This window comes from Fundulus heteroclitus, chromosome 12 (assembly GCF_011125445.2).
Source record: "Fundulus heteroclitus isolate FHET01 chromosome 12, MU-UCD_Fhet_4.1, whole genome shotgun sequence".
In the NCBI taxonomy this organism is placed as follows: Eukaryota; Metazoa; Chordata; class Actinopteri; order Cyprinodontiformes; family Fundulidae; genus Fundulus; species Fundulus heteroclitus.
Genome location: NC_046372.1, coordinates 19778898 through 19795704, shown reverse-complemented (window position 1 = coordinate 19795704; position 16807 = coordinate 19778898). Strand labels below are relative to the sequence as shown.

The 16807-nt window shown below is 42.8% G+C and overlaps 2 protein-coding genes across 9 annotated transcripts in view; one reads left to right on the top strand and one right to left on the bottom strand.

Annotated features, from left to right (window-relative positions):
• Positions 1-3229, bottom strand: part of ntng2a (netrin g2a) — a 28735-nt gene extending 25506 nt beyond the window's left edge. For 3 of the 8 annotated variants that reach the window (XM_036144226.1, XM_036144225.1, XM_036144227.1), the window contains exon 1: positions 3012-3228. The gene's annotated coding sequence lies outside the window, so the exon portion shown is untranslated. Of the gene's footprint in view, positions 1-3011 lie in introns of all 8 variants that reach the window. The other 5 variants (XM_036144224.1, XM_036144223.1, XM_036144229.1 and 2 more) reach the window with 3 other exon arrangements.
• Positions 3230-5754: 2525 nt separating this feature from the next.
• On the top strand, positions 5755-12755 carry med27 (mediator complex subunit 27). Its single transcript, XM_012851859.3, has 8 exons — positions 5755-5957; positions 7134-7278; positions 9265-9395; positions 10826-10919; positions 10999-11106; positions 11189-11230; positions 11306-11383; positions 12574-12755. The coding sequence occupies exons 1-8, from the start codon at positions 5755-5757 to the stop codon at positions 12706-12708; spliced, it is 936 nt and encodes a 311-aa protein (XP_012707313.1). The 3' UTR covers positions 12709-12755.
• The last annotated feature ends 4052 nt before the right edge of the window (positions 12756-16807 follow it).

Sequence of the window (16807 nt, the reverse complement as noted above, 5' to 3'; positions counted from 1 at the left end):
AAGAATGCCTCATATTCTCAGAACTCTACAAACAAATAAAAAAAAAACACACACACAATGGGCAAAACCCCTCAATTCTCCTGCAAAATGAAACTTTACATTCAAAACAATGTTATTTCTTCTCAAAATGGTATTTTGTTTTCAAATGACACACACAAACCATCATATGAACAGACATTCATAAAAACCAGTTGAACACTGATGTGCTCTATGTAAAACACTATGATGAATGGAAAACACTTCACCATTCATTATAATGCCTTTTTTATGATGCCGTTCAGTGTTACACTTACTACAGACAGTACACACATAAGTGTGTTGTAAAATATTTGAGAATATTGTTTTTATACTCATAACACACAAATACACAGTAACAAATATATTTTATTTGTCCCACAAAAACAATGTACACAGTGTACGTCCCATTCCCAACCAACACAAGTTGCACATACAAAACAGAAGAATTTACTGTACACAAAAAACTACTATGCTGCATCCTCTCTTCTGTTGTGGTCTGGCCACAGCATCTCAACCACATCACAAGCAATATTTTCCAGGCCAAGGTGCGGGGGGGAAATATCCCCTGCATGGTGATTCCAGCCATGAAAAGCATCAGCTGCTATATCTCCACATGCATCCTCCAAAACTTGGAGAAGAGGTATACGCATTTATGGATTTCGGTCATACACTTTCCATTTCCAGGCAGAAAAAAAATTCCTCAGTAGGATTGAGGATTGGAGAATATTGAGCGAGATAAACAACTACAAAGCCTGAGTGGGCAGTGAACCAGTTACGAACCAGAGCAGCCCTGTGGAAACTTACGTTGTCCCAAAAAGCTCACCTGTTGCCCTTTTATGCTAAATCTGTGATAGCTAATTGGAAAACTGTGTGACGGTTGTTTGCCCTTGTGATGAGTCAGTGTGCATATTTGAATGGCTGTGTGTTCCTTGTCAAAACAGGATATTTTCTGCATGAAACTTGTGCCAAAAGCAGAGAATTGTGTGTAGTGTTTTGAAAAAAAAAAGTGTGTTTTATAACTGCAATTTGAGTGTAAATCAGGAATTGTGCTTGTAGTTCAGCAAAATTGGTTCAGGGTGTTGGTGAATGACTTACATGTTGTGGTCATTGTGTCTCGAGTACCAGAATATGTGTGTAAAGAATTGAGAAAAACTGTAAATGGGTAAAAAGATTAAACCTTAAAATGTTCTGAAATCAACAGTCTGCCTCATAAACATCGCTGTCCTGAAGAAAATAAAGGATTAATTTTCCCAGATGAGAGATCCACATCAGAGAGACAGGACAGGGAGAACCTCCTGCCTTGTCTGCTCTACCTTCATCAATATTCACAACCAGCTTTGTCTCATAATGTGCTCGAATATCTGATATTCTGAGCAGAATGGGTCCTTCTCAATACACAAGGATGCAGATCTACCGATCCTACTTGGTTTGGCTCGCCTCACTCAGTTTAACTTTATGCAGTTTGTGATTTGACCAGTCTAGAAATGTCATGTCATATAAAATGGTAAATGTCTTGTACGTGTGCAGCGGTTTAACCAGTCAGACGACCCCAAAGTGCTTTACACTACAGTCATTTACCCATCCCTGACGGTGGTGAGCGATGCTAGACATCAGCACCACCTCTGACCACCGCCAGCAGGTAATGCAGATGAAGGAGACACAACGACTGAGACGGTCAGAGCGGGGGATCAAACCGGCAACCCGCCAATTGCAGGACAAACTCCCTACCTCCACTGTCGCTCAGGCATGGTGACTGGGTAGGGAGTTTGGGAGTTAACCTGGAGGAGGAAACTCCTCCTGGGGGGCTTTAGCTCCCCCTGCCCCCCTGTTTGGGACACTGACACTGTAAAGAAATCTGTGAGAAATAGTAAACGATAAAAAAAATCATAAATAAAAATGTAAATGAAAGAAAAAATACAGATAATGCTTGTATGATGGTGTCATGGATGGCTATATTTTATGAAGAACTTCCCGAGGACCACTCATGCAGCTTGTCGAACTCAGTTTTATTATCCAGCGTTAACCATACAATAACAGGATGTACAGCGTATATGCGTCAGTCTGCTCCCGGCTACGGAAGCCCAACAGTGCCATATCACTACAGATGGTTTATGCAAGATTGCCTTGGAATATTTTTGAAAACTAAAATAATCCACCAAGATAAATATCTGTATCACATATCGGCTTAAACTAATAATAAAATAAGGCTCAGCTCCTCCACACTACTTCTTTCTACCGACACAGGTATGGTGAGAGAGAGAGAGAGAGAGAGGGAGGTAGAGGGAGAGAAAGAGAGGGAAAGAGAGAGGGGAAGAGAGAGAGCGAGGGGGGAGAGAGAGGGGGAGAGGGAGAGAGAGAGAGGGGGATGGGAGAGAGAGAGATGGGGGGGGGTCAAGGCTCCCTGAATTGCTCCAATGTTTTGCCTCATGGAGGTAAAATTTAGAACTTAATGAAGTTAATGAGTGAAATTATTTTTACAGGATGGACCTTTTCACGCCCCCCCCAGCACACGGTGGATGGAGCAGCAGCATGAACACGATTCAGTGTAAAAAGAGAGAAAGGCTGAGTATAGAAAGCTGAAGTGTCCTTTAATTTTATTTTTTTTCTTCAGGCATGGTTCTTGGTTTGTAAATACTAAAATTATATTTCGGTTTGACCCACTCCGTTCATGCTGGTCCTTAATAAGAATATAAACCTTGTAATTTCTCCTTCAACCAGCCACTGAAAACCAGCGTGTTCACGTCTAAACTATGGAGTCCGCCAGGAGAGAGCAACCCGTCTGGTTATGATTAACCTGCTGCTGAATCACCAGCAGAGCCGGTGGAAACGGGGTTCTGAAAGAACCAATACCAAAAGAGCCACTGGTCCATTGTACATTATTGATAAAGTGTCACAAATTACCACAATAAAAAAATCTAAGGTCAGTGGGTCCAACAGAACCAAAGGTCTGATAGACACTAGAGACAGAAGTCAAGAACTCAAAGTTTACTCACCTGTATTTCTCTCTGAAGGTCTTCAGGTAGAATCTTGATAAACTGATAAAAAAAACTCAACCTCCTGCTGCTCCTCTCATTTGTTTTTCTTTATCTTCTCTGGTTGTTCTTCACCTCCTGTTTAATCCTCCTCATCCTCACTTTGTGTCTTTAATCCGTTCGCTCCTCCTCCTGCTCTCAGAGCCTTGAACGCTCTGATGGCTGAACTCCACCGACTTTATAATCTAACCCCCCTCCAAAGGTTAAACCCCTCTCTCCTTCTCTCTCTCTCTCTCTCTCTCTCTCTCTCTCTCTCTCTCTCTCTCTCTCTCTCTCTCTCTCTCTCTCTCTCTCTCTCTCTCTCTCTCTCTCTCTCTCTTTCCCTCCTTCACTGATGTGGAAGAGCAGCACTCAGCAACAAAAAGAAGCAGGTAGGGTTAGGGGCAGGTAGCCTTGGCTCATGGAAACGTAACAATGCTGTTCCCATGACCGGACAGTCCCTGCATGGTGAAGGGAGATGGAGCCCTATCTATCCCCTACTAAGGAGGATCAGCTCCTGATTTTGCCCAATCTTGTTCCAGTCACAGAGCACTTCGCTCTCAGACTGCAGGTCTGCTGGTGGTTCCTAGAGTCTCTAAAAGTAGAATGGGAGGCAGATCCTTTAGCTATCAGGCTCCTCTCCTGTGGAACCAACTCCCAGTTTAGGTCTGTGAGGCAGACACCCCGTCTACCTTTAAGACTAATCTTAAAACTTTCTTTTTTGACAAAGCTTATAGTTAGAAAGGCTCATGTTACCCTGAGCTATCTCTATAGTTATGCTGCTATATGCCTAGGCTGCTGGAGGACATCAGGGTCTATTTCTCTAACTCTGCTGATTTCTACTGTTCTCCAGTTTTGCGTTGCAATGACTGTTGTCATTTCAGCTTTTAACTTTCTGTTCTCTCTCTTTTATTTTCATAGTAGGTACACCTGGTCTGGCGTTCTGTTAACTGTGACATCATCCAGGGAAGACAGATCGCCCGCTATTACCATCTAATGTAGAACAGATTACTAGATCAATGTGTGCTTCTGTGCTTTTTTGTCTCTCTTGTTGTGTCTCTGCTCTGTCTTCTCTAAGCCCAGTCGGTCGAGGCAGATGACCGTTCATACTGAGCCTGGTTCTGGTTCTGCTGGAGGTTTTTTCTTTCCACTGTCGCTTCATGCTTGCTCAGTATGAGGGATTGCTGCAAAGCCATGGACAATGCAGACGACTCTCCCTGTAGCTCTATGCTTCTCCAGGAGTGAGTGCTGCTTGTCGGGACTTTGATGCAATCAACTGGTTCCCTTATATAGGATATTTTTGCCCAATCTGTATAATGTGATTGAATTTGACTTTGTAAAGTGCCTTGAGATGACATGTTTCATGAATTGGCGCTATATAAATAAAATTGAATTATTCTGGCATTGCAGTGGGTTCTGGAGGTGAAGCCTAGAAATGTAGTTATCTGTTCAGATTCAATGTCTTGTTTAACCAGTATTATAAGTGGAAAATCTGAAAGCCGTCAAGATCTTTTAGATGAAGTTAGTTATTTCTTATATAGTACAAAGCAACAAAAAAATAAATATTCAATTTACATGGGTTCCAGCATATAAAGGAATTGTAGGTAATGACAAAGTAGATAAATTGGCTAAAGAAGCAGTTAAAGCAAGATAAATTGAATATGATGTCCCATTAAGTAGAGCAGAAATAAAAGTTATTATTAAGATAAAATAAATAACATATGACAGGATAGATGGAATTTAGAAGAAAGAGGAAGGCATTTACATAAAACACTGAAGGAGGTAATGGGTTAACCCTAATCATAAGAAATAATAGTATAATGAATAGGAGAGAGGAGATGTGGATTAACAGATTGAGGATTGGGCATACTAGTTTAAATAGTGGTTTAAAAATAATAGGGAAACATTCATCAGGTGATTGTTCTTATTGTGGGGAAATAGAAGGAGTAGAACATCGAACATGTGTTAATATATTGTAGAAAATATACCATACCAGCTTTATTTATAAAGCACTTTAAAACAACCACAGTTGTTTTTACAAAGTGCTGTACAATCCAAAAACACAACAAAATAAAAATAATTATAATTAAAAGTAGTTTGAAAACAAAGACATACACTCTAAACTAGATCTCACTGGTGTTAAAAGGCCAAGTTAAATAGATGGGTTTTAAGACGAGCTTTAAAGATGGACAGAGAAGGGGCCTCTCTGAGCTGCAAAGGTAAGTTGTTCCATAATTTGGGGCCCATAACAGAGAAAGCCCTATAATGAGTGATATATATAAAAGAGAAGAAAGAACTGGAAAGGGTAATGGGGAGTTCAGTAAATATGGGTGATTTATTAGGGAAGCATCAATCAGATGATATAGTTAAAGCACTTAAGTATTTAAAAGACACAAAATTAGCTGAGAATATTTAGTATGTATGTGTGTGAGAGTGTATAAGTATGTATTTAATTTAGTTATTTTAAGATTTGAAGATATATAGGAAAAAATTATTCTGAATTACATATCCGTCCAGTTGATGGCGGTAATACACATAGTCTGTAAACTTCCAGAAAACAACATAGAAGAAGACAAAGATTCACACTCCATACCAGTTGGTGGCGGTAATGCACCATTTCGTTGCGTGCCAACCGCCAATAAAATTTTCATAAACAAGAAGAAGAAGAAGAAGAAGAAGAAGAAGAAGACGATCCCGTCTGGAGCTAGCAGGCGGCAGCAGGAAGATGGCGGAGCCCATCTCTGTCGGGGTGAACCTGGACGCTTTCTCTCACGCCATCAGCGGCATTCAGGCGCTCCGCTCCAGCGTCAGCCGCGTGTTCGAGTCCCTGAAGGACGGCATGAAAAACCGCGAGACTTTGGAGGGTCGCGAGAAGAAGTTCATCTCCGAGTTCCAAGACACCCTGCAGGCCGTCAACAGGGACCTGAAGTAAGACCCAGACCCGGTGCCGGTTCGCCCGCTTCAGCGTTACAAACGGTCCGTCTGGGTCACGGCTCTGTCCCATAACCGCACTAGATAAAGGTTCATTTTAGCATTTAGAGTAACTCTGTTTTAAATCATCTGTGTGGTTAATTTCAGCAGGATTTTAGTTGTTAACGTTTGTTTGGCTTCCATCCATCCATCCATCTTCTGACCCGCTTAATCCCTCATTATGCCTCATAAAAAGGTTTAGAAGATGATATTATATGGTCCACAGCCAGACTGAGAACCTTCCAGAAATATTAGCAGTACTGAAGTTCTGACCCATCCCCAACTTAAGACGTTTTCTTAATTTTTTCGTTATTACCTGCTGCAATGCTCCTGATAACTTCTGTTTTTAAGCCTTTTTTCTTAGATAAATGTCTAAACCTCATCATCTGAACATTGAACCTTGAATCAGAAACATTTTCTGAACCCTTCCCAACAAAATGGGTCAAAAATTCAACTTTTAGCGTTTCCTGTTTTAATGCATTAAAGCCGTGGTTCTTTAGATTACCCAGAATTCCTTTTAAAATGTATAACATAGAAACTAGAATGCTTCAGCATAGAAATATGTATATAATAATATAACGGCTTTTGGCTCGACTCGTACCTGCAGTCAGCTTTTAACTGGCTATGAGCCTCATATTTATAAAATATATTTATCAAAATTATATCAAGCCATTAATATTAAATACAGACTTGAGTTACATTACGTTTTGTACTTTTTAGGGGTTTATTATTAGTTTTCATCATAGCACTGACTGCAGGCAGAGGGAGGCTGTTCTTGTCCCCCTGCAGTACCTCCATGCCCGCCCTAGGGGCCGCGCCCCACAGTTTGAGAAGCCCTGACGCAGAACAATCTCCCCAGGTTTGAAGACTTTGTGTCGTAGTTTTGAACTAAACTCGATGTAGAGGAAAAATGAGTCGTTTCCAAAATCAGAAGCTACAAGCGCAGCTGACTGAGCATCACCCGCAGCCTGGAACTTTGTGATCGCAAAGTAATTCAGTATCTTCTAGGACATACTGAACCTTACTAAAGTATTCACACCCCACGTGTTTCCACCTGTAACCAGTAAATTCTGTGTTTAACTGGGATTTTGATTCCTGAACCTGTTGTCTTCTCCGCTTAACGTGTCTCCACAGTGAGCTGGAGCGTCTGAGCGGCCTGGTTGGACGTCCCTCAGAGTCTCATCCTCTCCACAACAGCGGGCTGCTGAGTCTGGACCCGGTCCAGGATAAAACGCCGCTGTACTCCCAGCTGCTGCAGGCCTACAAGTGGTCCAACAAGGTGACACCTGCCACAGACTGCACCTGTAACATGGCGTGTCCAATCCTCAGTGCTCCCAGGCCGGTGTCCTGTTCAGACGGGTCCCTGCTCCATCTGCAGATGCAGGACACCGGCCCGCGAGGACTGACTTTGGACATCCCTTCCTGTTACCACGGTAACATCGCCTCATTTATACACATTTAGGAGTCCTTATTGTTACCATGGGGACATACTCTTCAGACAGACACCAGACGCACACAGATAAGACATCAGCTGACCGCACTGATCACACTTCCTAAAAGCCTGAAGACTTGTGTCCAGCATCAGTCCCTTGGTGAACCGTTTATTGTGTTTGGTGTCCTGATAACAGCATCAAGTGCTCAGATCTGTAAAAGCAACCCGACACCAATGTAGTGCTTGATTTTCCTCCTGGGCCGGGCTACACAAACACTCAGGGCCCCTTCAGACCGGGCGGCGGTGCTGCTGTATGCCAGCAGACGCTTTGCTGACCCTCCACAAAAAGGAGCAAGTAGAGCTGGACGATATAGAAAAAAAGCTTATCGATTTAAAAAAAAAAAATGCATATTGATCGATATCGATAATTATTGAAAATATTTAAAAAACATATTTTATGTGCAGCTCTGCCTGGACATTTCATGATATTGCTAAAAGATTTAATTTGAATAAAGAACACAAACACAGAATTCCAATTAAATCTTTATTTAACCAACTTTTTTAACCATAACAGAATTTTTTTTTTTCAAGAAAAATAACTTAAGAGACCTGAGTTATGTTATTAAATAATGACAAAGAATAAACTAAAGTGACCAGTAAAATGACCAAAATAAATATACCAAATAAATAAATAAAATAGCCTATTTAGGTGGGAATAGTACACTAGTTACTTCTCAGGTTTCATAATTGAGAGGCTGATGCAGGGCTGAGGTCCGAGGTTGTGGCGTGTAAGGAGGACACAGATTGTAGCTCATTTTGCACTGATTCCCTGCACTGGTTGCACAATTTAGGAAGCGCTGTTAGAGAAAAACTTGCGTCCCGGAACTTTATATCGCGGATCAAGAGTGGCGAGTAATTGTTTGAAGCCAGGTTTTTCAGCTGCAGACAACAGCAGCATATCCGCGGAGTCGCGTGGGGCTAAAACGGCTTGCACTGCTGTGGGTGTGAGCGGCTTACGTGATAAAACAAGTTGGTTGCGTTACCAAACTCTGTTTTTACCGGTTCCTTGCAAGTTTTACAAATCACTGGTTTATTTCTGTCAGACTGGCGAATTAGTAAAACCCCGTTTTGGGACCGTTTCCTCCGCCGCTACTTGCTGCGACATATTCACGTGCTCTGTGTTGTGGTTTGAGAGGGCGGGGCTTTGTGACGGCGTGCCTGGGTTCGCGATTACGATTGGTCGAGAGGAAGTAGTGACTGTAGCATCAACTAGTATGATAGGCTGAAAGGAAGGAAGGAAAACTGTTTTTATCGAAGTTTTATCCCTTTTTTTTCCTATCGCGCCACACGTCTATTGATTGATATATATTGTTATTATGAATTATCGTCCAGCCCTAGGAGCAAGACGTAAATTAGCGGTAGGGGGCCAGAATGTCGGCGGTATGGAGACATTTCTCGGTAGCATGGAGCAAACTGTGCGCTGTGCTCAGCCAAGCTGTGAAGAGGGACAAAAATGCGGGTTTTAAAACAAAAATTAGATAAATCATTTAAAGACTAAACATGACAGAATTCAGAGTTTTCTGCAGTGGTTTTCAGGGCTCAGTGATATAAACTTACATTTGATCTACGAGTACCAATTTATTACGTAGTCGGTATCGCTACTTCAGCAAGTATCTAAACTGATGATCCATTTGCTCTGAACACTGTGTGACGTTTAACAACCTGTCGCCTGACACCAGGCAGCATCAGCTGCAGGGTGGGGGGGGCCACAGGGTGCGCCATACATGGCTCCTCACTGAAAGGCTGTTCTGGTTCCTGTTGGCTTGTCTGCAGCTCCAGTACCACGCTGGCCTGGCCTCAGGTCTGTTGAACCAGCAGTCGCTGAAGCGATCGGCCAATCAGATGGGAGCTTCAGCCAAGAGACGACCCAAGGTCCAGCCGAGCACGCTGGTCCTGCCGCCTCAGTGAGTCCTGCGGTCTGTTCTCAGCATAAATGTGCATCTCTGGAGCCAGGAGCCTCACTCAGAAAACTTACGTACCATGATTGATCTAAACTACCAGCTTCCTCCTCAGGTTCTGCCATCTACACATTACACCATAAATGGTCGACGCTAAGCAGCTCGTGAATGTTAATCTTTAGTCTTTAAAAAACTGAAGTGATGTTATTTCATGGTACCAACGGCAACCATGGAGGCAAGAGTAACTGTGGAAAAATGTCCCAGAAAAGCATTTATTAAACGTGTAAATCGGTTAAAAGAATTTGTTAAAAAGTTCACCTGATTGCTCTCTTACACGTCAGAAGTCTGCAGGTGAAAACATAAATAATTATGTACTTGAATAAATATAAATACTCAGTGACAGTGAAATTGTGGAATAAATGCTTATCATGATCTCATTATTATGAAATATTTTTCCTTCTTTAAAAATTTGTATAATAAAAAAATATTTTATATTAATATTATATTATTTAATTCCAGCAGTTCTTATTTCATAACGGTTGCATTGGCAGTGGGTTGGACCTGCGCTCCCATTGGCCGACCCTGAAGCAACGATTAGTGGCTCCTGGTGGCTCCATAAGCAGCTTTCTATAAAGGGTGCTGGGCTGCAGCCTTCTAAGGCCGCATGTAGCCCGATGCCTGAGATATATATATATATATATATATATATATATATATATATATATATATATATATATATATATATATATATATATATATATATATATATATATCAGGACAGCCGGGAAAGACCCGGCCCACGGAGACCGCCTCCTTCAAAGGATGCAATCTTGAATTAGGAGCCGGACTGAAACTCTGTGTCTGATTGCTTTGGTCTGGGCTCGCCATGCCCTGTTTCCTGATTGGCCGGCAAAGTGATTCTGCTGAAAAGTGTCATTATGAAATAAAAGACTTTAAAACAAGTAATTTTGAAATAAAAACTGAGGGAATTAAATAAAAAATATCTCAACAATAATTTTCTATTATTGTGAAAAATATTAATGAGGAATACATTTTTACTATACATAATTTGAAAGAAGAATTAAAAGTATTTCATAATAATAATGAGCTGATAAAAGCATTCAGTTATTTCACAATTCCATGGTCACTTTAAATACTTCTATCTTATTGAAGTAGATCATTATTTTATAATGTTTTATATAGTGGATTATGAGCAGCACATCAGGAAGTGGTCATTCTTTGGTCCCTAAAACCACGTTTCCTCCACCGCCAATCGTTGCGTGTCACCACGCATGTTCTGCCGGTGTTGGCGTGGAAAATTACGTACGCAAGATTTCTAAATGAGACTCCTGGTCGTCCCCCAGGGACACGTTCTGCAGCAGAGCTGTTGGACCTACGTAACTACGGGACGGCGCCTGTCTTTTCTCCCTGTACAGGTATGTGGATGACGTCATTTCTCGGGTCGGTAGGATGTTTCCAGACATGACCATCGAGCTTTTCAGACCCAACGGGACGTCTGCTGTGCTGCTGGTGCGAAACTGAAGCATCTCTTTCAGAACTGATGGTGACGGCTTGAGGTCTCTCTATCTCACCTTTGTTTCCTCCTCAGGTGACCCTGGGGAAGGTGTTGAAGGCCATCGTTGTCATGCGTTCGCTCTTCATCGACAGAACCGTTGTTCGAGGTTTTAACGAGAACGTTTACAGTGAGGATGGAAAGGTGAGGGCTAGGCCCACCTGGACAGGTAACCGTTAACACCTTACTGACTGTCTCCATGGTAACGTTTGTGTCTCCACCCCAGTTGGACATTTGGACCAAATCTCAGTACCAGGTTTTCCAGAAAGTAAGAATAAGCTTTCTATATGTTTATTCCCAGATACTCCGTGTCCAGCTTTGTAACGGGTTGTCTTGTTGCTAGGTAACTGACCACGCTACCACAGCCCTGCTGCACTACCAGCTGCCCCAGATGCCCGATGTGGTGGTCCGCTCCTTCATGGTGAGACCCCCGACCTGACCCGTTCCTCCTCCTTTCTCTCTCCCACCTGTCCCACTCCCACCTGACTGACCTGTCCCACTCCCACTTGTCTCACTTGTCTCACCTGACTCATCTGTCTCACTTGTCCCACCTGACTCACCTGTCCCACTCCCACCTGCCCCCCGACTCACCTGTCTCACTGCCACTTGTCTCACTTGTCCCACCTGTCTCACTTGCTTCACCTGTCTCACTCCCACTTGTCCCACCTGTCTCACTTGTCCCACCTGTCCCACTCCCACCTGTCCCACCTGACTCACCTGTTCCACTCCCACTTGTCTTACTTGTCCCACCTGTCTCACTCCCACCTGACTCACGTGCCCCAACTGACTCACCTGTCTCACTCCCACGTGACTCATCTGTCCCTCTGCCACTTGTCTCACTTGTCCCACCTGTCTCACTTGCTTCACCTGTCTCATTCCCACTTGTCTCACTTGTCCCACCTGTCCCACTCCCACCTGTCCCACCTGACTCACCTGTCCCACTCCCACTTGTCTCACTTGTCCCACCTGTCTCACTCCCACCTGACTCACCTGTCCCACTCCCACCTGTCTCACTTGCTTCACCTATCCCACTCCCACCTGTCCCGCTTGTCCCACTCCCACCTGTCTCACTTCCACTTGTCCCACCTGTCCCACTTGCTTTACCTGTCTAACTCTCACCTGTCCCACCTGTCTCTGTCCCACCTGACTCACCTGTCCCACTCCCACCTGTATCACTTGCTTCACCTGTCCCACTCCCACCTGTCCCACTTGTCCCACTCCCACCTGTCTCACTTCCACTTGTCCCACCTGTCCCACTTGCTTTACCTGTCTCACTCTCACCTGTCCCACTCCCACTTGTCTCACTTGTCCCACCTGTCTCACTCCCACCTGTCCCGCTTGTCCCACTCCCACCTGTCTCACTTCCACTTGTCCCACCTGTCCCACTTGCTTTACCTGTCTCACTCTCACCTGTCTCCCTCCCACCTGACTCACCTGTCCCACTCCCACCTGTCTCACTTCCACTTGTCCCACCTGCTTTACCTGTCTCACTCTCACCTGTCCCACTCCCACCTGTCCCACTCCCACCTGTCTCACTTTCCACTTGCCCAATCTGTCCCACTTGCTTTACCTGTGTCACTCCCACCTGTCCCACCTGTCTCCTCCTCTCAGACTTGGCTCCGCAGCTACATCAAGCTCTTTCAGTCCTCCTGTCAGCGCTGCGGTCGGTTCCTGCAGGATGGCCTTCCTCCAACATGGAGGGACTTTAGGACCCTGGAAGCGTTCCACGATACGTGTCGTCTGTAAAAAAAAAAAATTGATTTTTCTTTTGTAAATAAAGTTTGGAGTTTTTTTTATTTTCTGGTACGTCTTTATTTGTCCCGTGACCTCATCAGGACAGGTGTAACGGACTGATTGCAGTGTAGCTGATGCTGCTGTATGTCAGCAGGGGGAAATCTCTAATGACCAAAGAACTCTGGTATGATGAACTGGGCCCGGTTCAGAAAGCCGGCTTAGTGGAGGTTCAGAGTCAGTTCTGGGGTGAATTCCTGCAAACTTTGGCATTTCAGTTTCAGAAAGCTCAGAAGCCCTGACCCTGAGTCAAAGTATAACAACTTACTCTGTGAAACGACCCTGCTACCTAGCAGAGATGTTTGGGCTAACTCAGTTTTTCCTCCTTTTCACCTGAGATCTGCACAAGGAAGAGTCAGGAAAGGTGTTTCCCTTATGAAGGAGCCTGTATGCTGGAAATACTCCTCAGAAATGTCAGGAGGCTGATCACTTTAACTGTTTATGAAAACATATTCACGATATAATCAATATGGGCTTAAAGTGCAGACTCTCAGTTGTAATTTGAGAGTATTCACATCCAAGTTGGAGCAAGGGTTTAGGAATTACAGCTCTTTAATATGTAGCCACCTCTTTTTCAAGGGACCAAAAGTAATTGGACAATCGACTCAGAAGACTGCAAAATAGATAACAAGGCTGCATGGGCTTTTCCCTCGTTAACCTGCCATCAATTAAGCAATTAAAAGGTCTGAAGGTGATTCCAGGTGTGGCGTTTGCATTTAGAAGCTGTTGCTGTGTGGTCAAAGGAGATTTCCATGGAATGGAACAGACCAGGATGGAAAAAAAGAATAAATCCATCAGAGAGCAGAAATGTTAGGAGTGGCTAAATCAACAGTTTGGTTCATTCTGAGACAAAAAGAGAGCACTGGTGAGCTTGGGAACTCAAAGAGGACTGAACGTCCATGGATGATGGCAGAATCCTTTCCACGGTGAACACTGCAAAAAGGGAACTAAAATTAAGTAAATTTTTCTTGAAATTAGTGCATTTCTTCTTGATTTCAATTCAATTCAATTCAATTTTATTTATATAGCGCCAAATCATGAAACATGTCATCTCAAGGCACTTTACAAAGTCAAGTTCAATCATATTATACAGATTGGGTCAGATTATACAGATTGGTCAAAAATTTCCTATATAAGGAAACCAGTTGATTGCATCAAAGTCCCAACAAGCAGCATTCACTCCTGGGGAAGCGTAGAGCCACAGGAAGAGTCATCTGCATTGTACATGGCTTTGCTGCAATCCCTCATACTGAGCAAGCATGAAGCGACAGTGGGAAGAAAAACCACCCATTAACGGGAAAAAAAACCTCCGGCAGAACCGGGCTCAGTATGAACGGTCATCTGCCTCGACCGACTGGGGTTACAGAAGACAGAACAGAGACACAACAAGAGAAACAAAAAAGCACAGAAGCACACATTGATCTAGTAATCTGTTCTACATTAGATGGTAGTAGCAGGTGAGCCGTCTTCTCTGGATGATGTCACAGTTAACAGAACGCCAGACCAGGTGTACCTACTATGAAGAGAAAAGAGAGAGAACAGAAAGTTAAAGCAGAAATGACAACACATAATGCATAATTGAAGAACAGTAGAACTCAATATAGTGAGAAAATTAGATCCTGATATACTCCAGTAACCTAAGCCTATAGCAGTAAAACTATAAAGGTAGCTGAGAGTAACATGAGTCACTAGTTATAATTTTTGTCAAAAAGAAAAGTTTTAAGCCTAGTCTTAAAAGTAGACAGGGTGTCTGCCTCACGGACCAAAACTGGGAGTTGGTTCCACAGGAGAGGAGCCTGATAGCTAAAGGATCTGCCTCCCATTCTACTTTTAGAGACTCTAGGAACCACCAGCAGACCTGCAGTCTGAGAGCGAAGTGCTCTGTTAGGAACATACGGGGTAATCAGAGCTCTGATATATGATGGAGCTTGATTATTAAGGGCTTTATACGTTAGAAGAAGAATTTTAAATTCTATTCTTGATTTAACAGGAAGCCAATGAAGGGAAGCTAAAATTGGAGAAATATGATCCCTCTTGTTGATTTTCATCAGAACTCTTGCTGCAGCATTTTGGATCAGCTGAAGGCTTTGAACTGCATTTTGTGGACTTCCCGATAGTAAAGAATTACAATAGTCCAGCCTTGAAGTAACAAATGCATGGACCAGTTTTTCAGCATCACTCCTGGACAGAATGTTTCTAATTTTGGCGATATTCCGGAGGTGAAAAAAGGAAACTCTGGAAACCTGTTTAATATGGGATTTAAATGACATATCTTGGTCAAAAATAACACCAAGATTTTTTACTTTATTACCAGAGGCCAGGTTAATGCCACCCAGATTAAATGATTGGTTAAGAAGTTTATTTTTTGAGGACTCTGGCCCAAAGATTAAAACTTCGGTCTTGTCAGAATTTAGATGCAGGAAATTTAAAGTCATCCAGCTTTTGATGTCATCAAGACATGACTGCAGTCGAAGTAATTGATTGGATTCATCAGGATTTATGGATAAATATAGCTGAGTATCATCAGCATAACAGTGGAAATTAATCCTATGCTGTCTGATAATTTTGCCTATCGGAAGCATATATATAGTAAAGAGAATTGGTCCAAGGACTGAACCCTGTGGTACTCCACAGGTGACCCTAGAGTTTGAGGAAGATTTATTATTAACATGAACAAATTGGAATCTGTCTGACAGATAAGATTTAAACCAGCCTAATGCTTTCCCCTTAATCCCTACAGTATGTTCAAGTCTTTGTAGGAGAATATTGTGATCAACTGTATCAAACGCAGCACTGAGATCTAACAGGACAAGTATAGACACAAGTCCATTATCTGAGGCCATGAGAATATCATTAGTGACCTTCACCAGAGCTGATTTGAGTAGGTAAATAAGATGATTTGCCAATGGCATAAGATTTTTGCACTTAAAGTAGGAACAAATAATCTCCATCTTTTTTCAAGTGCAGAATATCTAATTATCTTATTATTTTAGGGGTAAAACTACTAATCTCATTGGCAAATAGTCTTATTTACCTGCTCAAATCAATGAAAAATAGACAAATTTCTAGAAATGTTTCTCACTTTTAGTTTCCTTTTTGCAGTGAAGAAAAACCTTCACAACATCCACTCAGTGAAGAAGACTCTCCAGGAAGTAGGCGTATCAGTAACTAAGTCTACCATTAAAAATAAAACTTCATGAGAGTAAATACAAAGGATTCACCACAAGGTGCAGACCATTAATTCCTCCTAACCCTCCTGAAGGGTGTTGGTGCCTATCTCCAGCTGTCAGTGGGCGAGAGGCGGGTACACCCTGGACAGGTCGCCAGTCTGTCGCACAAACCTTTAATCAGCCTCAGGAACAGAAAGGCCAGAACTGACTCTGCCTAAAGAAGCCGGCCCAGTTCTGGAACAGCATTGCAACCTGGACCAGAATGATGGGGAGAAGAAAGTCTGGAGAAGAACTGGAACAGCTCGTGACATCAGGGTCTAATTTTCTCACTCTACTGATTTCTACTGTTCTTCAGTCTACTGTTCTCCATCTCTTTTTCTTCATAGAAGGTACACCTGGTCTGGCGTTCTGTTAACTGTGACATCATCCAGAGAAGACGGCTCACCCGCTACTACCATCTAATGTAGAACAGATTACTAGATCAATGTGTGCTTCTGTGCTTTTTTGTCTCTCTTGTTGTGTCTCTGAGCCCGGTTCTGCCGGAGGTTTTCCTTCCCGTTAATGGGGAGTTTTTCTTCCCACTGTCGCTTCATGCTTGCTCAGTATGAGGGATTGCTGCAAAGCCATGTACAATGCAGACGACTCTCCCTGTGGCTCTACGGTTCCCCAGGAGTGAATGCTGCTTGTCGAGACTTTGATGCAATCAACTGGTTCCCTTATATAGGAAATTTTTTATCAATCTGTATAATCTGACCCAATCTGTATAATATGATTGAACTTGACTTTGTAAAGTGCCTTGAGATGACATGTTTCATGATTTGGCGCTATATAAATTGAATTGAATTGAATGATCCAAATCACATCTTCTGTAAAACATGGTGGAG

Excerpts from the sequence above, each read along its gene's own strand:
- med27 (XM_012851859.3), top strand. The coding sequence starts at position 5,755 with ATGGCGGAGCCCATCTCTGTCGGGGTGAACCTGGACGCTTTCTCTCAC. Across the intron at positions 7,279-9,264 it reads CCTACAAGTGGTCCAACAAG|CTCCAGTACCACGCTGGCCT; the intron begins GTGACACCTGCC and ends GCTTGTCTGCAG. Across the intron at positions 11,384-12,573 it reads TGGTGGTCCGCTCCTTCATG|ACTTGGCTCCGCAGCTACAT; the intron begins GTGAGACCCCCG and ends TCCTCCTCTCAG.